Source organism: Dermochelys coriacea, chromosome 9 (assembly GCF_009764565.3).
Source record: "Dermochelys coriacea isolate rDerCor1 chromosome 9, rDerCor1.pri.v4, whole genome shotgun sequence".
Taxonomy (NCBI): domain Eukaryota; kingdom Metazoa; phylum Chordata; order Testudines; family Dermochelyidae; genus Dermochelys; species Dermochelys coriacea.
In genome coordinates this window covers 63,451,713-63,474,728 of record NC_050076.1, presented here as the reverse complement: position 1 = coordinate 63,474,728, position 23,016 = coordinate 63,451,713, and the positions used below count along the sequence as shown (strand labels likewise).

Here is a 23,016-nt window from a genome sequence, read left to right as displayed (position 1 = left end):
AGTGAGAGGGTTCTTTGTCCTTGCGCTTTCCACCCCTGCCCTGCCTCTCTTACCAGCACGGACCCGGTTATCTCACACTTTCAGGTTTGTGGAAATTTGTTGCCTGTGAATGTGCAGAACTGAAGCGGGCCAATGTTTATGCGACTTGCTGAGCCTGAGCATCCTGGCCTGGCTGATGGAGTGGGTTCGGGTGAGGTGCATTATCTCAAAGATCTTCCAGTTCTGGCCAGAAAACATTCGAGCCAAAACATGATCAGTAGTCCCTGAGCCCTTGATCCTAGGAGGTGCTGAGATCAGGACCACTGACGGATTGGGCCCAATGACACTGGCATGTGCTGTGCTTCTAATTCCCTAGCAATGGAGCACCAAGCATAAGGAAATGAATGGAAGAGGTTTTCAAATGACTCTGTTGTGCTGTTCCGATAGATAGGTCATAGAGTGATGGGTTCGGATAGGCAGTTACACTAGGAAAGGCTCATGCTGCATCTTCCCTTTGTCTTTAATAGAAGCCATTATCCGTGTCACTCATTGACCCAGCAGTAGAGACAATTTCTTGTTTGCCTTCCAATCCCTTGACTGAATAGCCCCGGAAGAGGAAGCAGAAACCAAACTATGGTGTGCATCAGTCATGGGATTTCTGCTGCATGCATATGGTGGGATTCATGTTGCACGCCTGTGATGGGTTGGTGATGCACACTCAGCGTGGGGTTTGTGTTGCATGCCTGTTAAGGGTGGGCAATGCACACTCATTGTGGGATTTGTGTTGCATGCATGTCATGAGATTTGCTTTTCCATTTTCGCAGTGGGGATGTTCTGTGCTTTTAGGCTATTTGACACTCTTACCTGGTGTGTTTGTCACTTAACGAGGTCAGTCAATACGCCTGCTTCCTCTGACCTGTAGCTCCCCCCAGCTAGTGCAAATTGGTCTGAGGAATCACAGGAAATGGCATGGATGGGGTAGAAGGAGACCAAAGGACTAGCTCTATCCACTGAAATCTCTCACAGGGCACCTCCTCCTCTGTAGGGCTGATTTGTTTAGAAGCCCAGGGATGTGTTTGTATCCTAAGGCCTTACACTGGTGGCATAGTTCTGAGGTAACTGCATCTCTGATCCCATCCGGGAGGGCCCCCCAATTAGGTCACAGGCCTTGAGTTGTCACCGGTCTTGGAGCAGAGTCACACAACTCTCTACATCTGGATTTCGGGTGTGGTTCCTCCTGCAATTCTCTGTGGGTCTGACTTTAGTCCTGTTGTCTCAAGGGTAATGACAGGGTTAACCAGTGGCCTGCCAGCCTGTATTACGCAAAGTACTGTTTATTCAAAACAAAAGCATTCCAGAGAAAACCTATCATAAAAACAACAAACAGCTTCGATGCAGGCCGAGCTTACCGGGGAGGCACTCATTTTCCCCCTGGAGACCCTTGCAAGTTTCAAAGTACATCAAGCCTTCTCACAGGGTCTGGTCACAAGCAGGTTGGATGTCTGGCTGCTGTCCCTTTCCATTAGTGCTTTGGTGGAGCTGTGGCAGGTCTGCACATTATGGACTGGACGTAAAACTTTTAACTGCTCTTGCCTACCACCCTCCCGGCCCTGGACTTAGTCGGCCATTCTGGCTAAGCCACGCTTTGCTTTTTCCAGAGTGCTAACAAAGGTTTGAATTTGCTATGTTCATCTGTTCAGATTGCTTCCTTGAAAGGGCAGGGCTGGCTAGTGGAGCTGAGGACTTGAACGACTCCTGTCTTCATAGTCAGCGTTGCCTAGTGGGGTTGACAGCTGGAGAGCACGAGTCTCTGATCTAACACTTATTTGCTGGGTGGCCATGGGCAAGTCACTTCTCTCCTGTTTGCTCCCATCTCACAAACAAACAATGTTACTGCCTGACCTCACAAGGGTGATGAGGATTTGGGAATGGCTTCTATGGGCCCACACTGCGATTCTTGTCTTCGCTCCCTCCCCGCAAGTCTTGTTCCTTTCATAATCTCTGTGTTTCCAGCCTGTTTATTCCAAAATAGAAAGTGATTCGTTTCTGTCTGGGAAGTCAGGGGTCACCAAGCTCTGTGGGGTTTGGCATGGCAGTTTTCCCCATAAACCTGAAGAATGTCCGATCTGGCAGCAGACCCACCCAGTGACCCCAGGAAATCCCTCTTTACCCCTCAGGGAGGATAAGGCCTCTTAAGAGAAGGGAGAGCCGAGGTCCGCTGAGCAGGCCGAGAACCAGCTCCCAACTCATCTGACTGGTTTGTTTATCCCCCGGACGTGAATTGTCCACAAGGAAAGCAAGAAAAGTGCTGAAGGTGACAGATCGGGGCAAAGCAGCATAATTCCATACCCTGCCCCCACTCTCCAAACCTAAGGATAATGGGTTCCCCACATTCTATAAGGAAGAAATGGGATTTACTGCTGAGCTTAGAAACGAGGGGCATTGATGCCCTCAGATCATAGGGTGGGGTGGACAGCAATAGTAACCACTTACATAATGATTTTCAGAATCAGCTTATCTTCATAACGCTCATCTGCCTGGAAGGGAGGTAAATAGTATCACCCCACATTTAACATGTAGAGAAACTGAGGCAGGAGGGATGCTGAGTGACCCATCGACAGGCTCAGCTATAAAAACTCATGGATCAAAGGAGCTGGTGTTCTCTTTTGTTGCATTCTGAGCTCAGGATCTACCTGGTGTTAGCTCTGGGGTTTGCATGTATCTCCCTGGCTCGCAGTTCTGTGCTCAGAGCACCAGGCCACAGCTCTCAACACAAAGCACTAACTTATTCCTCAAAACTTGAGGGCAGGGGCTGTCAACTGGGGGGTCATGATCACTGCATTCCCAATGTTACTAAATGGCTGCACGGGCAGGGGATTCGGGAGTGCTGGTATGGAAAAAGAGGTTGTGGTATGGAAAAGGACCATTTATCTAGGGATTTCTGACCACAGTCTAAAACTATGAAACCTCCCCCATGACTTTATTGTTTTATTTTGAATTTTTGGATGGATCCTGCAGCAAAATGTGTAAATGTGTTCCGTAGGTAATTTTGCCACAGGAATAAATGTAGGGACATTTGTGATATTGTCACAAGGTAGAATTTTGTTGCAGAAATTCCCCCACCAAATTCACAATTTCTTGCAAACAAACCCACCTTTTTCTAGAACAATTTCCATTTTGTGTGTGTGCAGATTTGCAAAGATTTGCAGCTCTGCCAGGAGCATTAGGGAAAACAAATGTAAATTGATTCCAAATGCATTCAAACAGTTCGCAGTTTGGAGTGGAGTTTCAAAGCAATAGGCATTAAAAAACAGACGATGCAAATTAAAAAGGAGGCTTTTTTCCCTAATTAAACTAGTTTTGGGGTCCGTTGGGTTCTGCTGGGTTTGGCTGGCCCATGGTGGGGCCCCACTGGCCTTGGCAGGCTTGTTGGCTTCTCCCAAGGTGATGCCTATGTAGTTGCACCGCCTGTGCTGTTGGGGTGCTGTTGCTATGGATGCCCTCTTGGGGATGCTGGCAGAAAGAATGGTTAGCGCTGTGTTTCCTAGCAACTATCACCAAGCAACAGTGGAAAGTGGACCCCATCCTCTGGGAGATGAAGGCAGCAGCTGGAGGTCTTGGCTGCTGGGGACGGACAGACTGGGGGGAACCTGCTGACAGCAGCTGGGACCAGATGGGGTCACAGGTAGCAGCCAGTGGGGTTATTAAGCAGAGGCAGCAGCAGTTGTCTAGCTCACTGGCTCTCATGTGTGTGTGTTTGGTGCTTCTGATCGGCCAGTGGCACTAACGACATTGGGAGAAAGCTGCTGAGGTGCAGCCAGGCATGGAAGGACAGTCCCTGGGGCACATGCAAAATGGCAGCCAGCATTAAGAAAGCCCCGGCCAACCAGCTAGCAAAGCACACATTGCTCTGCAGGGCCCTTGTGCGGAGTGTTTCTCTCCAACAGCCAGGCCCCTGGTGCGTCCGAGTCATTCATATCTTGAGCTTCCATGGCAACATGGCTGCTCAGCAGGGCCACTGGGTTTGGTACAGTGTGATAAGTGTTAATGGAGACGCGCGTGTCCGCGTGCACGCCTTGGCCCGTCTGAGGATAAAGTTCCATAGGATGCTGAGTCTCGTGTTTACTATGAACTGCATCACGACTGCCCAGTAACGGGCTGTGTTTATTCCACAGCTTACTGCACTGAGGATGGAGCAGCGAATGCCACTTACTATGGAGGTGAAGGTTTTTATTATTCTATACATGCACATTTCTGCCACCCGTAAAGCTCACTTGGGGGTAGCGGGTGCCTTCGTGAAATGCAGCTGGTTTCTCTTTAGCAGATCCATCCCCGCGGTTCACTAAGAACCAAATTAAGGGCCAAGAAACTGTAAATAGAGTGTGCTGAATTCTCCGCTCCCTGTCCCTCTCCCCACCACACTCGATGCAGTACACGCTGTAGATGAGCTGTACTGCTGATTGGAAGGGGAGTCTTATGGTGAAAACTCTGGCTTGGTGCTTAGGAGATCTGGTTCCGTTCCTGGCTCTATCACGCTCCATATGTGACTACAGGCAAGACCCTGAATCTCTCCGCATCTCTTTGCTCCAGCTGTAAAATAGGTTCCACATACTTCCTTCTCCCTCCTTCCATATTGTCTGCTAGGGGTTCTCAGGACAAATTTTTGGGTGGCCTCAGAGCAGCCACCAACTCTTGCTCATGGCCACTTTCAAACTTTTTCCTAAAATACTTGATTAGCTTTAGGAAAACCAAATAAATAGGCACATACACACATACAAATCACTGTAATTGATTGATTGCTAACTAGCGAGTCTGTTGTGAAAAGTGATATTACCAAACATAAAGTATCACTTTTCACAGCAGCCTTACTCAGTCCTGGACAAATTAAGCCCAGGATGGAGGGTCGGGGGAGGCAGCAGGAGCCACTGGTGATGGGAGTGGGTGGGGAGGCAACGGGGGGCTGGAGCCTGAAGCCCCGTAGCTAGAGCCCAAAGCTCTGCGGCTGGAGGATGGGGCCAAGGGATGGAGCCCGAAGCGTGCTGCTGGAGACTGTGGCTTAAGCCAGAAGCCCAAAGCCCACTGCCCCTGGGAAGGTGGGGATCTCACCAGGTGTTTGTTCCTCCAGCGCTGTGCCCCAGGTGTCTCAAGAGGTGGGCAGGACCCAACCCTTGCTGGCGGCCCCAGCAACCAACACCAGGGCAGTGCATCCAGGAGCACCGGGGAAGGTCCACTACTTTGCCCTCCCACCTCTCCAATCACAGCCCAGGAGGCTGTGGCTGCAAGAAAAGCCCCTGGTGGCGTGATGCAGCCACGGTGGCCGCCTTTGAGAAGCACTGGGGGCAGGGAGTGTCTCTTATGATGTTCTTGTAAAGTGCCTGGCACAACGCAGACCTAGTCATACAACAGTAAAAACACTCCTCCCTGGGACCCAGGATAGAGCCAGTGTCCAATTACGGTGTTACGGGGGCACTTTGATGCCAGGGGGATTGCCTTTCAGATGACACACAAAGGGATGTCCTGGCAACTACTCCAGGTTCCACTGCACTTTATAGTGCAGGGGCTAGCCCAGGTATCCTGCTCGTATCTGGGCTCAGGTCATCCCCTTTTGCTGGCCTATAAATGGTGCTCCAGCTGAGCCTGGGTACAGTATTCTTCACTTCCTGTTCCACACAATGGGCTTGTGGGGTGTTGCTAATCAGCTGCCCCATCCCATCCCTGAGCTGGCATTTCAGTAATGGGAGAGGTAGATTCAGTTTGCTGAGTCTCCTTTGGGGGTGGCAGGTGCAATATGGTGTAATTTATTATTACTGGTGGTTCAGTGAAGGTTGCAGAGGCGAGGTGGGGGTTAGGGAGTCCCTGTTTGAGAATGCACAGGATTAAATAGAGCAGCATGGAATTCATGCACAAAGACCCAGTGGACCAGATTCTCAAAGCTATTTAGGTGCCTAACTCCCATTGATTTCAGTGCGAGTTAGGTGCCTAAATACCTTGGAGGATCTGGGCATCCTTAGAAAAACTCTTTTCCTGTAAAGTGAAGGCTAGAAATCAAAATACCAGAGATAAGGGAACCTTAGAAGTAAAATATGTCTGACACCCACACTTCCCTCCTCCATCTCCCTGGCGAGTGGGTCATATCATTGCTCAGGTATGTGCGGTATTCAGAGGCGGAGGGAGAGCCCCTGGTACTACCTAGCAGTGATCTGATTCCTGCCTCTAAAAATAACAGGCTGGAGTGGCACATAGTGCAGATAAACCAGGTGAGAGCAGGCGGAGCCCCAAGGGCTCTGTGCAGTCCTCACCCAGGGATGAGTCCAAATAAGAACCACGGATACTAATGCTGTGGAAATTGGGATTCAGATCCAAACTGCATCGCGGGTGTGTCCCTAGAATGAGCCCAGCCCCAATACCTGAGTGCAAACATCTCTGAAACGTTGGAAAAGTTCAGCGTTTGATCTGATTCTAGGTTTGCACTTTGTGGCTCTGGTCCATATCGTCTGTCACTGTAACATAGGGGTGGTCCCAGATCAAAGAAGAGTGTTTGAACTTATAGCATCTAGGGGAATAGGTCAGGCATTTAACATAAGCTGAACTTTTTGGGGCAACAAACTATCCCTCACCCCCCTGCTTTGACAATGTCCCCTCTAGTAATAGCTCAGAGCTTTCCAGCACATCTGGCTTGATGAGGATGATATGCTAATCACACCAGACAGGTGGGTAGAACACTTCTTGCTAGTCTAGGTGCAGCCAACAGCAGCCTAAGGTCCCAGTGCAGCCTGAACAGTTCTGCAGCAGCGGCCTGTTGGAGATTTCATGTCCCAGCCAAACTGCTCTGATCAAGATGGAGCATTGCATGCTGGGACATGTAGTGTCAGGGAGCTGCCTCCATTTTAAAGAGCAGGGCGGCTGCAATACTTGCTCCATTAAATACAAATTAGGCATGGATCTCGCTTCCTGGCACCTTGCCATTATGGCTCTCAATTGGGCAAAGATTCTCTGGGAATCTTTTGAAGTAGATATATACATATCTTGGCCATATAATGTGCAGGATGGGTAAAACACCTTGGGCCAAATTAGTCTCCATTGACGGCAGTCAGGTTTCACCAGGAAAGACTTTGGTGCATAGCGATACTGTTCATTGCTGCAAAGCCTTCTGGCAGAATGCACAGTGGGTGGTGAAGAGATGAGCATGGTTTCTTGCAGTATTCAATAGGCTCTGCCAGCCTGTATCTGCAGGGCCCAGGGAAACTGGACTGTTTTGCCAGCTCTATTACATATGAGTGAGTATATGAGGTCTATGTAATGAGAATGACACATGCGTAACCACATAATTAAAGGCTGCAGCTCCATTAAGGAGTATTAGTTGTAGTATCATCAACCACAGAGCACAGCTTGAGTCGTCAGATGCTAGGGGTTGAATTTCGTAGTACGCTGCTGCCCTTAGACTGTTGAATCAATGGGAACATGTCCAGAAGATGCTCTGTCAGATAGGAATCATGAAGGAATCTGGAGTTTGATGATATTCGTAAACATACATAGAAATTCATAGGACTAAAACTCTGCTCTGTTGTATTACAGATGTGAATGTTCCATAGGGAGAATGAAAATAGACCCGTTTCCCTTGTGTTCTAGTCTGTTTCAGATCTAGGATCTCATGTGCTAGTACGAGGCCAACGTGTTCACAGGGCTGTGGGCGACAGTTAAAACCCAACCTCATCCTCTTATTTTCAAAGCAGTACGAAGGAACAATGAACCAATTGAGTTCTCATTAGGTTTTATACAGTTTAAAGGAGGGTTGGGCCTGAACCTCAAAAAGTTCAGATCCAGATCCTAACTCCCCCAAGGTTTGAGGGCACTTGGATCTGGTGCTCGGACTTACGCTCATCAGCTTTAATTTTAAGTTCTCCCCCTCTTATTATTTATATAGAAAAATCTAAATCCTGGCCCTTCTTTATTTGACTGATTCCCTTTTGCTGTTGTTGTGTTCTCTCCCTAACTACTTATGCATCCTTCATCACTGCAGTATCCAAGCACCTAACAGCCATTTTATCCTCACAACAGCTAGGGAATTATTATGCCCATTTGACAGAGCGGGGAACGGAGACACAGACTTGAGTAAGTGCTTTGCCTAAGGTCACACATGGTGTCAGTGGCTGAGCTGCACTCCTGCATCTGAATCCATTGTCCTTTCGTGCCCTTTAGCCACCCACCTATCTTAGATGTTTGTAGCACACCCATCACCATAGCGTCTGAATGCTTTACTCAAAAACTCTTTCTTTTGTTCTCCCTATAGGCACGTTCTGAAATGGACAAGTACCTCTCCAGTCAGCTGCTGCCAGTTCCAATGGTGCCAGACAAGAAGTACCGCAGGGAGAGCGCCTCTGTGGTAGACGAGTTCTTCTCGACAGAGAAGCCCTCCTCCACGCCATACAGCGTGAACATCAATGTGATACTGCCTGATACCACACACCTGCGAACCGGGCTCTACCGGCCAGCCAAACCCCTCACCCCCTTCCCACAGATCAAAACAGAACCTGGCACCAGCTTCACCCAGCCCTGCTCATCCACAGCAGGCTCGACGCAGACGCTGCCAGATTTCACCAGTGTCTTCAGCATGCCGCAGTCGGTGGCTGTGAACAATATCTTCATCAAGCAGGAAATGCCCTCGGAGATCCCTTTGTCTGGCAGCCTACAGCAGGCCCAGCTTTACCAGATGCCCATTGGCAATGGTGATGCTGATGTTGCCACAATGGTGCCCTCTACTGGCAGCACCACAGCCATCAACACCATCAGCGGCGTCACCATGTCCACGGGCAGCGCCATGCTCCCCAGACACATCCAGCCTGGTGGACAAGTGAAGCACTTCCAAAATGTCTCCCAAAGTCAGGGGAACTTCAACGTCACGGGGCATTTCTACCCTGTCCCAGGACTGAACCTGCCCCCTTCACCTCCAAATTCACAGCCTGGCAGCCCTGAGAATCAACCTGAGCTCATCAACACCATCTCGCCCCCACCTTCCTATGAAGCCACATTTGGACTGAAACTGGTACAGTCATCCCAGATCCCCACACTCCCAAATGGTCTCGGGACCCTCTCCCAAGGGCACATTATCATGCCAACCCCCAAATACAACAGACGCAACAACCCAGAGCTGGAGAAAAGGAGGATCCATCACTGTGATTACCCAGGTATAGCCATGGCTGCTGTGTTGGTTTGGTGTCAGAATTCCTTTGTGATGGGCATAGATCTAGCCTGTCTGAAATTTTCCATTCATTTGTCCAAAATATCCCCTCTTCCTAAAGTTGTTCTATGTAGCTGACTGACACCCTCCACCAGAGGTGGATGCACTGTAGTGGTGAGCTATGCAGTGATATCTATGTGCATACTATATGAAAGGTGCACTGTAGTATCTGTGAGAGGCATATCACCACTAATACTATATTGGTTCCAGTCCACATGACATATAGCTCATCTCTGCAATGGCCATCAAAGAAGCAGTTTCAGACTCTGGAGCCAACATTCTCCTTTTGATGCAGCTGGCTATTAAGCCTGCATATGAGCTATTATTTCCCATGTGGTAGATTGTATGTTGAAGAAGAGGGGACATGATAAAGATATAAAGAATAATGGATTCTCCAGAGGAGGTAGATCAAGTCTTGCTATTTACCCTTTGTCTTAATAAATGTGTTTGTAAATTGGAGAGGGTTCAGAGAAGAGCTACGAGAAGGATTAAAGGAATAGACAACATGCCTTCTAGTGATAGACTCAAGGAGCTCAATCTATTTAGCTTAACAAACAGAAGGTTAAGGGGTGACTTGATTACAGTCTGTAAGTATCTGTTGGGGAACAAATATTTAATAATGGACTCTTCAATCCAGCAGAGAAAGGTCTAGCCAGAAAAATTCAGACTGAAAATAAGGTGTACATTTTTAACAGTGAGAGTAATTAACCAGTGAAACAACTCATCATTGGAACAGTCTCACCACTGCCAATTTTTAAATCAGGATTAGATCTTTTTCTAAAAGATCTGCTCTAGGAATTGTTTTGGGAAAGTTCTCTGGCCTGTGTTATACAGAAGGTCAGACTACATGATCACAATTGTCCCTTCTGTCCTTGGAATCTATGGATAATACAAGAACATGGAGGCATTCAAGGAAACTGACAGGCAAAGCATTGAAAACTGATAGAAGGACATGCTTGTATTAACACAACATACAAATAGCATATGGAACTCATTGCCACAAGATATCACTCAGGCCAAGATGTTAGCAAGGTTCAAAAAAGAATACAGGTGATGAGAATATCCAGAGTTACAATAGCTGTGGTTCAGAAACAACCAAGAGTTTTATGAGTGGCCTTGTTTAGGACACACCAAAGTTAGGGGATGTTCAGATCCAATGTTTTGGTTTAGCCCATCATAGAGGGGTCATTAGTAAAATTCAGTTATAATTCCAGTTTCCCTCTAAGTTGAAGTGTGTTTAGATCTGGTCCCATCTCTAACTGATAGAGACCAAAGGAGACCTGGTTTGATCCTCAGCTGCAAAGGTGGCTTATGTAAACGTAACTCAAGTTCCAGCTATGAGGTGTGGGACTCCACTAATCAGCTGCATTTCCTTGGGGCATCTGAGTACCAGACTAGTAGATGCAACACAGCAATCTCTCAGTGACATTGGTTTATGTATAGTAAACTTCAAACAAAGAAGAATCAATCTGATCTTGGTAAAACAGATTCCTAGCAGAGGAAAAAATATCCCTTAAATTTCAGGGAAGCTGAGGTCTGAACTCCAGAGAGAGCATAAAAGAGCTCTGAGCTGGGAAAGCTAGTGAGGTGCCAAACTGAAAGAATTTGGAGTATGGCTTCAGTTCCGATGAGCACCAAATGTCTGGATGAATCTGATGTTTAGCTGAACTATCTGCATGTTGTGAATAGAGCTGATTGGAAAGCAGAATTTCCATCCCATGGGAGAGTCTGACATTTCAACATTTGTTTTTCTTCTGATTCAGAAAAGTTGAATTTCAAAATTTTTCACGTAATCAAAATTCCAAAAGGTTTTTGACACAGAAACATCAATATATTTTGTTTCAATTATGTTGAAATAAGGTAAAAACATTTTGTTTTGATAATGTCAAAACACTATAATATATTAATTATATAATATATAAATATAATGCAATACTAAAATTTATTCTTATATTATAAAAGTTGAAATGAAACAAAATAAAACAATAAATAAAAATGAAACTTTTTTATCTCATAGAAGGGAAACATTTAGCAATTATAGAAAAGAAACGAGAGAGTCGAAATGATAAATTTTGGCACTTTTCCTCAAAAGTATCATTGAAATTGACACATTTCTCCAAAATACGTTGATTTAGATGAACCTGCATTTTCTGATTGAAAACTGTTCCTCTGAACATTTTTCAGTCTGCTCTGCTCTTGAATATTGAAAACTGGGTCAGTGATTCACACAATTGCCAGTTCTTTGCACTTTCTCATACATCATCAGCTTCTGCTGGAGCTGGAAATACCACAGAAAAAGAGCCTTTCTTGCAGTGGTTCTAGAATTCAGAAAGTCAGAGGCAACGCAAAACTGTCAAATAATAATGCAGAAGTTAACATTTTTATGCTACCTACGTACAAGGTTCAGATTGAGCGTGGGATGATATCTTGGGTCTGATAGATTTGATTTTATTCAAACTGATTCTCCCATCCCCAGTCAAGACACGTAAGTGTGAGAATTGATTGTACTAAGGAATATCACATGGGGGTCCTGTTAGAAAGTTTGGATGCTCCTTTGCATGCCTGATTTGCCATTGTTGTGCACTCCTTGCTGCAAAAAGCTCTTAACTTATGGGTGAAAAAAACTCCTCCTCCCCCACTGACACATGCAGTCTTCAATCTGAACAAGTGTCCTTGTTTAGCTGCTGTAGAAACAAGCCTTACACATGTACTAATTTGCAAACGATTACCCACAGTTCTTTTCAATCCTCTTTCCTTTTGGCAACTCAGATTTGCTGCAGCTCACCATAACCTTGGTGTGTGTATTTTAAATCTTCATTAGAATGAAACATTTTTCACCCTAAGGGGTTTCTGTTTTGTTTTTACAGGTTGCACGAAAGTTTACACCAAGAGTTCCCACCTGAAGGCACATCAGAGAACTCACACAGGTAAGTGTACACCTGAGTATGCCATAATACTTAGGATCTCTCTAGCCATGGTATTTTTATACCATACCCATCATTGGGGTGGTAGCTGTTGATTTCAGTGGTATTACTCCAAGTGCAATCTGATCGCAAACACAGTGAATGCAAAAAGAAAAGGAGTACCCGTGGCACCTTAGAATGCAGTTAGATATACAGATCTAATGGTGTTTGTGGAGGAACCGATCACAGAGATCTAGCGGTGTTTGTGGAGGAACCAATCACAGAGGTCTAGTGGTGTTTGGGAAAACAAAAGACATACCAGTTGATGCACGACACGTTAGTGTGCTTTAGAAACCGCACTTGCACATTACCCCACTGTGTAGACATGCCCTGAGTTACCTTTAGAGACCTCCTGCACTTGGCTAGGGTATTGGTTCAGTACAGACTTGGGGAGGAGTCCTGCCCATTTCATTCTGTGCCCTCTGCATTTTCCCTGGAGGTCTCCCATCTAAGTACTAACCAGGCCTTGCGCTGTTTAGCCAATGGGATTGCAGCTCTAAGTGATTTGGCTGCATATACACAGCGCATGAGGAGAAAACAGAAGGGGATGGGCCATCCCCTTTGTGAATTGTTTCCCCTTTAAGCCAAGGGGAGAGCCCCAGGGTTCGATACTCTGGGCCCTGAACAATTAATTAAAACAAAAAATATCCAACAGGGCCCCAGCGTTCCCTGCATAAACCCAGTCCCCTGGCCCCTCTCAGTGCAGGCAGGCGGAGTGCTCCTCCGAGGACAGCCTGAGCCCTTATCAGATCCTTGGCCAGTCCCAGAACCAGAGCTCCTCTCATAAATCTCTTTTATAGAAGTGTTGATCTTTACTGGGTGCAATTAAGCTGTCCCTGGGGTTACTTTTCTTTTTTTATGAGCAACGAACAAATCACAAAGCAAGTCCCAAGCCTGGGAATCATTTCTCCCACCTGGCTCCGCTCCTATTTCATCTTATCGGGCTCCAGAACGAGGCATGAGGTGCAGTATTTTTTCATTCGTGCACCGTAGAGACGTACGCCGTAGAATGCCTCAGGAGGAGATGGGAGGAAAGAAGGCCAAGGGCTGTGTCCAAGCTACCACGGGCAGATGGTAGTAAGGAAGGGCATTGAGTTCCCAGAGAAGGAGCTTCAGGATGGGGAAATGGTAACAACCGTCCCCTCTTTACTAATAAAGAGCTCTTCTCCTGACCCCCACCAGGGCCCTGCCCTTGCCCATTAGCCCTTTGCATGAGAGATGTGTAGCCCTCAAAAGTTGCCTGAGTCATTGTGCAGTGACCCGATGAGGCAAACCCCAGCCTCTCTGTGGAGCCATTTTATTGGCCCTGCTGGGGCCTGAGTTTGACGTGAGACCACTTCCTTCCACCACCTGCCTCAAGATGCCTCTTCATGGGGCAGAGGGACGAAAGAGGATGTGCCTTGAACTGGCAGGAGTATTGGTGGAAATAGCTAGGGGGAAATCTAGAATGGTGTAGAGGAAGCCATTGATGAGTCAACTATATTGGGAGGTTATGTAGCAGGCAAGTGTTCCCCATGCACAAGCTCAAGGCCACCATATTCAGCCTAATGAGTACCCAGAAATCTAGAGTGGAAAGTCCAGAGTATTAACCCACATGGTACCTTAGCATCCCACAAGTAGCTGCACTCTGGTAGTGACTTCGTTCAGTCACTTGAAGGGTTAATAAAGCTATTTGGGATAACCCACCCAATGGGATCTAGCCTGGGAAGTCTATCAGGCCCAATCATGAACACCTTCCCCTGTGGTTTGCCTGTTGCTATGGTCTAGGCCATATCAATCTCCAGGGGACACCATTCATTGCCCTGGCGCCATTGTGCGATTAAATATATAACCCACTGGCCGCTCACCCACCTCCCGGGGGATTGGAATGCCAATTGGGCCCATTGTTCCAGCCTGTCCTGCCATGCTGTCCTGGGGGAAGGAGCCAGCTTGCAGGACAATGGAAAGCATTTTGTTTCCATCCTGGAGATCAACCTGTTATTGTTTGAAAGTAAAAGGCCTTGGTGGGGCTGACCCAGCCAGATGACCTGGCTGGGACAATGGCTGAGTCTGAGCGGGGCAAACCTCGCCTTTGTCTTTCAGCTTAGAAAACTAATAAAGACGCCCACAAACCCATGTGATCCTGAGTATGCCATAAAATTTCCCATGTGCTGCTTGTAAATCGAGCTTAAATTCTTATTGACCTGAGCTATAAACATATTTCTCACACCTGGCAGAAAGCTAAGGTGCTTTGCATTTCTTCACATTCTGTTTGCTTCTAGGTTCACGCCTCATTCTGTGTGTGTGCATGCGTGCATGGGAATGTTTGTGTGGGGGCATGCAAATGTACACATATGCTTGTATACAGAGATTTTCTGTGCGTGAAAACTGGCATGTTCATGAGTACGTGTCGTATGTGCCCAGAGATGCATGTCTCTGTGTTAGCATGCACAGGTTTGTGTGTACATGCATCATGTTATAACTTCGTGTGTGTGTGTGAGAGCTCATGTTTGTGTGCATGCACAGATATGTTTATGCTCAAATACGTATGCCTGTGTCTGTGGGCACATCTGATGTGCACCCATCCTGGGGCATGCACATGCATGTTGCCTGTGTACGTGCACTTGAGCTGTTGTTAAGTTCTCCATAATTGGCCGATGAAATGGTAAATATTTGAGGTCGGGAAAGTCAGCACATTCCATGAACTCTGCCTGCTTGCTCAGGCTGTTAAAGAGTGAGGACTAATATTTGAGGGGACCACGCCCTGCCAAAGCGTGGGCTGTGGCACTCAGTCCAGAGTTCAGCTCAGCTTCCCGGGCTGCAACCGCTGCAGGGTGCGGCCAGCCTGTCCGGATTTGGAGAGGAGCTGGGTGAGGCTGGCACTGGCTTTTCCACACGAGCTCCTGGCTGGCGGAGACACTCCCCCATTTGATTTGCAGGATAAACAGGGAGGTGGGGACACTGAGGCACAAAAACACACTGAAAAGTTCCTGAGGAGCTCTTCTGCACACCAAAATGTCACAGTGTGAAGGACCAATATAGAGCTGGTTGGAGTGTGAGGTGGGGGCAGAGTTCCAGGGAAAACTTAGCTGAAAAACAAAAATCTTTGGACTCTTCCATGAAAAATTTTGATGTTTCATCAAAAGTCAAAGCAGAAACACCCAGGGACTTTGTACAAAGCACTGCAGCCAAACCTGACTGAGCTTGACTCAGCTGCTGTAGGGATACCCTCATTTTGGAGGGGAAGCTCACAGTCTGGAGAGTGACCGTTCAGGTACAGCTGAGCAAGAAGAGTTAGGGATCGCCCAGTGAGTGACTGCACATGTCATAGGAGAACACGCCTACATACCAGAATAATTAGCTAGCTAGATATGTCCGGGGATGGATGGTTGGACAGAGGGGTGCGTATGGGGATGGATGGATGGATGGATGGATGGATGGATGGATGGATAGAAAGATACGTGTTTGGGAGGCAGGATGGATGAATAGAGGGGGAAGGATGGATAGATAAAGGAGTGAGTATGGGGATAAATAGCGAGAGGGGTATGTGTAGGGATTGCGTGGATGGTGGTTAGATAGAAGGATATGTGTTTGGGATGAGGGATGTATGGATAGATACAGGAGTATGTGTAGGGATTGGTGGATGGTGGATAGATAGAGAGTGGGGTATGTGTGTGGGGAAGGGATGGATGTATAGAAGGGAAGGATGGATAGAAGGATATGTGTTTAGGGGGAGGGTTGGATGGATAGATAGAGGAATGCGTATGGAGATGATAGCTAGAGGGGTATGTGTAGGGATGAGTGGGTGGTTGAATAGATAGAGGGGTAGGTGTTTGGGGGGGATGGATGGATAGATATAGGAGTGTGTATAGGGATGGATAGCGAGAGGGGTATATGTAGGGATGGGTGGATGGTTGATAGATAGAAGAATATGTGCTTGAGGGGAGGAATGGATGGATGGATAGATAGAGGGGCGGGATGGATAGTTAGAGGAGAATGCATAGGCATGGGTGGATGGTGGATAGATAGAGAGTAGGGTATGTGTATGAGGGAAGGGATGGATGGATGGATAGCTAGAAGAGAAGGGAGGGATGAATGGATAGGTAGAATGGATGGATGCATGGATAGCTAGAAGAGAAGGGAGGGATGGATGGATGGATAGCTAGAAGATAAGGGAGGGAGGGATAACTTAAAGAGAGAGGATGGATGGATGGATGGATGGATGGATCGATAGCTAGAACAGAAGGGATGGATGGATGGACAGCTAGAAGGGAAGGGATTGATGGATGGATAGCTAGAAGAGAAGGGAGGGAGGGATGGATGGGTAGCTAGAACAGAATGGATGGATGGACAGCTAGAAGAGAAGGGATGGATGGATGGATGGATAGCTAGAAGGGAAAGGATGAATGGATGGAGACTGACAGATGGATGCCTAGACAGGTAAGTACTGGACACTGGTATGCTGCTCTGGTGCACACTGTAACCTCTGGCCTGTTGCCCCCTGCAGGAGAGAAGCCATACAAATGCACCTGGGAAGGCTGTGACTGGCGCTTTGCCCGCTCCGACGAGCTTACCCGGCACTACCGCAAGCACACAGGCGCCAAGCCCTTCAAGTGCATAGCCTGCGGGCGCTGTTTCTCTCGCTCCGACCACCTGGCTCTGCACATGAAGAGACACCAGAACTAGTGGTAGAGCTCCTGTCCTGCTCTTGCCTCCCTTCCAGGAGCAGCTGGGACTCCTTCCTCTTGGATGGATGACTCATCTTGTACATAGGAACAAAACCATGCTGTGATCAAATGGCAGCGTGTGAGCTCTGTGCACGCTCCCTCCTTGTGCCCTGTCACCAAGGTACTCTTAGTTAAAGGATGATTAAAACTATATCTGTATCCTGGCCAGGATCCCACTTCCTGACCAGAAGATGTTCCTTGGACTCTAGGACTCTCCCTTCCAGTGAATTTGCTATTTATTTTTCACTCTGAAACAATTTTCCCTTTTGTCTCAAACTCTTTGGAGCCTTCCCTTCCCTTTCGGGGTCTGCGTCTGGTTGGGAATGAGCAGAAATATGTTGGGCAGATGGGCCGCTGGGCTATGGGAAGCCTTTATCAAGTTCTTTGTGGAGCCTTCTTGGACTGAGCTATTCCACAACCAAGTTGCCACCACAGGTGTAGCACACAGGACATTCAGGCCACGCAGGAATAGCAGTGAGTGTTCATGGTTTGTTTGGAAAGTCAGGTCTTTAGTCTTCATCCCTGTGGTTGCAAGAAACAAGGGCAGGAAAACCTATCCCCAAGAAGTGCTGCCACGGCTGGGACAGATCCAAAGCAGATGACACAGCCATTGTTCATGCTCCACTGAGACCACCTGATGTTTCCCGCAAGAGAGGCGGCTTTGGGTCATGAATTCCTATGTTTCTTTGCCAGGCATGTCCAACATCAGGCCCTTAGCATTTCTGCTTGGAGGATGGTTTTGGCTTCTGCTCTCTCATTTGTGAGAACTAGGTTGGTTTTCAGAGATGGGAAGTGGCCAGTCCCCATGAAGAAAAAAAAAAAGAAGACACACTGGTTTCCCAGAATGCATTGTGCCTTTGATTTCCAAGGATACATTGAGTGGGGCCCCCCTCAGGCCTCGAACACAAGAGACTGGTCATTACAAACCACTTTTTCCTGTTGCCATTTGTGCATTTTACCACATCCAGAAAAGCAGCTTTGAAAACAAACTTGTGCAAACTGACATCATGTTACCTACCTCACAGGTTCATGGCCCCACGCTCTGCAAGGAGCCTTCACTTGTCTTCCTCAGAACGCCTCGATGTGCAGCGTACAGGGGAGGCCCCTGAAGCACATGAAAAGTTAAACATGGGCAGAGTAAGAATAGGTTATGCCCACTGAAACTGCAGCAACGTAGTAGATAAGAAGCAAATCAGGACACTGAATCAGTCTAGCATGTTCAACAGTACTTTGATTTTTCCTGGCAAACAAATGTAAGTAATGTACAGACAGTGACGTGTGATAGAAAATCAACCAAAAGGCAAAACCACCCAGGCTGTGGAGATTCTGGAAACTTTATGCCACATGCAGCCTACAAGTCAAATGTGGCCCATCTCTGCCCTGAAGGAAGCCAATCAAACTTCTGGTGAACATAGCCAGTTCTGTATGTCTGTCCAAGAAGATACAAGGGAAGACAGATGTCAGGGCTAGTACATGCTCATTAGTTACTGAGTTAGATTTACATATGCATTACTGTAGGTGTGGCTCTGGGATTCCTGGCAAGCTGCCCACAAAGTCTCACTGTTTGGGCTGTCCCTGATTCAGTGCTTTCTAAGCAGTTTCTCCAGTCCAGGGGGCACATGTTAGGCCATGTCAATTACCCAACTGCAATGATTTATTGGGATTAAACTTTAGTGACCTCCAGATGTGCAGGCGGAGCTGGGAGCAGAGAAGTCTCTGCAGAGCTTGGCCCTGGGTCTGTGAACAGGGACATGGCTCGTGTCTTGGCTTGTTGAGCTGCGTTCCCTGGGCTTACCAGCTCTGACTTGATTCTGCTCTTCAGACTTGCCGGCTCACCTGAGTTCCTTGCCAAATGGTCCAGGAAGCTCTGGTGGCTGTGGTCCTCCAGCATGCTCCCTGCCTGCCTGCCCCGTCTTTCCTGTTTTGACCCTGACAAATGGCAGACGCCCAGTCAGGGCCTCCAAAGCCAGGCTTGAAAAGCAGTCAGAGAGGATAAATCATAACTGGAGCCAAAATAAACGAGGAAGAGAGCCTTAGGGTGTGACTCTGAATTGCACCCACCCCATTCTAGGGTATTTTGGAGGCTCCTCGATACACCGCCGACAGGGGCTGCATTTCTTTAATAGAAGGCCCTTGTTATAATACAAGGACCCCTGGGGAATTGATATGTGCCATATGTTCATTGCTGTAATGGTTGCATTATTTTATCATGTACCTTGTCAAATAGGTATGTACGTGTGCATATGTGTGTGTGTGTGTGTGTATATAGGGTGTGTGTGCATGTGTGTGTATTTAGGGCAGCATCTGCTTCATTGGCACAGATTCTGGTGTGCAAAGGAACATGGCAATGAGGTGGTGGTCCTAATTCTCCAGTGCTCAGTGTATAGGGTGGAGTTGGTGGCCTCTGATATACAAGAGATCAGATTAAATGATCTAGGATTTCTGGTCTTCAACTCTCTGATGCTATAGTTCTCTGTGTACATGGCTCGTTCCCTTTTAGTTCATGACTTGCTTTAAAGGAAGCTTCGTAGTAAGCATCTAAACCTGAGCTCTGACCAATGCTATGCCAGCAAACACCATGTCACACCAGAGCACAGCCAATCCCAGGCATGCCATTTTCAGGGCTCGGTGTGCCACGTATCCATCAACAAGATGCCTCCCACTGAATCTGTACTCCGCCAGTTGTGCCAGCATGAATCCGTTTGTAGAGAGGGGTTATCTGGGTGGATCCTACTGTATGATTGCAGGGTGGGGAAGTTCTCTGTGCACTGTGTCTTGTTGTTGAGAGTGTTCAGGCCTTCAGTACTTCATGCACGCACACATGCACACACACAGAGAGAGTCTCTGTCATTCGCAATTATCTAAACTGAAAGGCATTTCATTGTAAGACAACAACACATGTTTAACCAGTCACATCTCCTGGCTCCTGGAAGTTAGGGCTGGGTGGATGGATTGGGTGGGAACCCAAACTAACCATGTTGAAGCCTGTTGAGCCCAACCCAGTGTTGGCTTGGGTTCAGCTGACATAGCATTGCGATATATTGCAAATTCAAGGCCTTTCCCACCATCCCTGTTGCTCATGAAACTCCCCCACCCACATGCACACACCCCAAATATCCGCAACACAGAATCCTAATGATTAGCAGCTTGGTTACAACAGTTCCATAGAATAGGGCAGCTGGAGAATGCAACATTAGCAAATCAGAGTTCTGACTCTCACGGTTGGGCTATGTGTTGACCATATTCCACTGTCTAGCTGTGTGGGCAGCCCTCCTGGACACGTTGAGAAGAACCACTTTTTGTTTGTGGATTTGGGGGAGTACGGAGCCCACAGTGTGAAAGGCTGGTGGTGGGAGAGCCTCTGATAAAATACCACATCAGCTGCACTGTGACAGCGCAATGAGGGAGTGATAAGTCTTTACCTGCAGAGGGCTTTGCTGTAGCAGGCTTAAGACTGGGCTTTGCATGGTGTCCTGTGTGCTTTTGGTGTTTGTTTTTAAATGCTAAATTTCAACAGAATCAAAGGAAAATTTCCCTGCAAAAGAGATGAACGGCAGGTTAAAATGTGAAATATTTTATACCTTGGACTTCCTGGCTTTAGAGCTGAGTAATAACCAAACTCCCCCCTCTTCCTCCCTGTTAAATCCCTCACATCCACGCAGTGTCATGCTGGCAGTGGAGGACTAATGGGCATTACCTATTCACTGGAGTGGGTAAAAACCGGTCATTTGATTTGTTTGGCGGGAAATGTCAGGTTTTCAAAATTTCCTGATGGCCCTTTCTGGGGCAAAAAAGTTTTTGTTTTTGAAAAACATTTTTTGGTAAAATGGTTAGTTTAAAACAAAAATTTAAAAATTAGTTTTTCGAAAATCAAATTGTTCCCTCAGAATTGTCCCCCATTGTTTTTTGAACTGAATGTTTTTGATTGAAAACTGAACTAGTTTACTGAAAAATATCTGGATTTTGTTATTACTTTTATTTTTGGGAAAGAAAAGAGAAAATATCGATTATTTTAAAAATTTTGGTCCAAGAGCCATTTTTTCAAAACAACACTCTGCTCTTCAGCTTTACCTGATCCCCAAGAGAGACACGCTGGGTTTTGGATGGGGCTTGATAGCATTTGAGGAATCCACATACTCCAGAGTGGTTTTTGGATAGTGCCTCCTTGCTAGTTGAACATCATTATAGAAGGTCTTTGGCTCTCACAGCCAACTGGCATGTCTATTATTATTCCCAAAAGAAACATAATAAGCCCAGACCAACATATGGCCATGTCATGGGACACTGAGAAGAGTGGACCATCAGAAAGTTTGGGAAGAGCACTGGGGGCTATTTCTATATTCGAAACACCTCAGGACACAGAACCCACTAGCTGGATTTCCCAAGCTTCCTTCAGAACAAAATGTTGGGGTGTAAATGTCCTTTTTTCATTGTCATTTGTGCTTCTGAGCATGTAACACACCAGAGGGATTTCTGTAAATAGTAGGGAATGCTGTACAGATTTTTTGTATGTGGATTTGAAGCAATTGTTTATTGTATAATATGAGCACACACCAAATCGGGACCTGGAAAACTGTGGTGGAAGGTTTCTTTTCTGGCTATGTTTTTATTTGTTACTTTAAAAAAATATTAATTCATCTGCTATTTTGTAATAAAATTATCCTGCAGGGAGGGATATGTTCATTCTTCTGTCCCCACTCCAAACACCATCCCAGCACCCAGCTCTTGCTTCTTGCTACCTGCCTTAAATACCGTAACCAAGTTGCTAGCACATCCTCACTGTGGACAGATTCCTGAGATCAAAAGACAGCAGTTTTAAGGCTTGTAGTAACTTCATTGCTCTCTGCAAGTGGGTCGGAGGTGGGCTGTTCCACTCAAGTTGGTGAAAAATAGTAGAGAGGTGCTGAAGGAGGCGCTGTTTCCTCATACCATTGAGCTATCTAATCCTGCCTGGAGCTGATGCTTTAGGGGAAAGTGGAACTGCCTTCCTCCTCCAATGCACACAACTGACTGTGCAACAATGTGTAGGGAAAAGCAAAGGAGAGAATTCCTCCCAGCCCTTCACAGGCAATCACCATCCAACCTGAAGCATGATACTTGATCACCCTTATCCTACATTGTGTAGCAACGAGTGTTGTTAGGTTTTGTTAGAACGTGCAGCATGGAAAGGCAGCTAACGGGTTAATCAGCATTTTACTCTCCCCCCAGACTTGGGCCCCTTCGTGCCCTGAAATGAGCACATACTCGGTGAGGCTAGCGGTCCCTCATGGAGCCATCTAAAAGACCTGCCACCCTGGCCAGAAAAAGTATGTTTGCTAACATTGACCTCCAAGGCATACACCTCTCCTGGCTCCTAGAATCCCATAGGTGACTTTGCAGGAGCAGTCTCCAAAGCGGCTCTCTTTACTGGGGGATTCTGAGGGGGAGGAGGACGGAGGAAATAAAACCCCTCCCTTGAGTAAAAAAAAAAAAAGAGAGCACAAGCGTGAGCTGATAGGTGTATGATATAATGGGTGTCCAGGATGTTAAACTCAACGTGTACATTATTATTATTATTTTTTACAAAAAGGAATGAAATAAACAAATCTTTATAAACCATGCCCCCATGAGTGTCGCATTCCTTCTCCTGCTGGTTCTTTGGGATTGCTTTCTCCGGCTGGAATATGGCATCCCTCTCTGTGCCTCTCCTAGTCAATTTCCCAAAGGCATGGTGCACTACACCTCAGGGCGCCGGGTAAATGCCCAGACAACAGACATGCTCGGGCTGTCGGTGCTGCTTGCACAACAGAGCCATTGGGTATGTCTATACTGAAAGCACAGGGTTCTGGGTCGGTTTGTCTGGCCCATGCTGAAGTGGCTTCCCTGCTCTGGCCCCCGAGTTACCTAGCTAAAAGCCTTGCTTGGGTATGTCTACTCAAATGGTAATCACACCCTTTGATGGCATGATAAACGTATCCATGGACTCAAGCTTGTAGGAATGGTTTCCATGTTGTCTTTTTCATTTCTGAACAAGCATAGGAGGTAAATCCCACCCAATGTTTCTGCCATTTTTTTACTGCCTTTAAAGGGCAGAGAAAGTGTTGCCTTAAGAGCACTGGCAGAGAGGAAAGATTAACTTAAGGTTAAGGTC

At 46.9% G+C, this 23,016-nt stretch overlaps 1 protein-coding gene across 4 annotated transcripts in view; it reads left to right on the top strand.

Annotated features, from left to right (window-relative positions):
• Positions 1-22,486, top strand: part of LOC119861080 (Krueppel-like factor 5) — a 79,650-nt gene extending 57,164 nt beyond the window's left edge. For 3 of the 4 annotated variants that reach the window (XM_038415569.2, XM_043492166.1, XM_043492165.1), the window contains 4 exons: positions 4,155-4,199; positions 8,270-9,164; positions 12,085-12,144; positions 16,667-22,486. In XM_038415569.2, the coding sequence (XP_038271497.1) occupies positions 4,155-4,199; positions 8,270-9,164; positions 12,085-12,144; positions 16,667-16,845 (1,179 nt within the window). In that variant the 3' untranslated portion in view covers positions 16,846-22,486. The remainder of the gene's footprint in view (positions 1-4,154; positions 4,200-8,269; positions 9,165-12,084; positions 12,145-16,666) is intronic. The other variant, XM_038415570.2, reaches the window with a different exon arrangement.
• Positions 22,487-23,016: the final 530 nt, after the last annotated feature.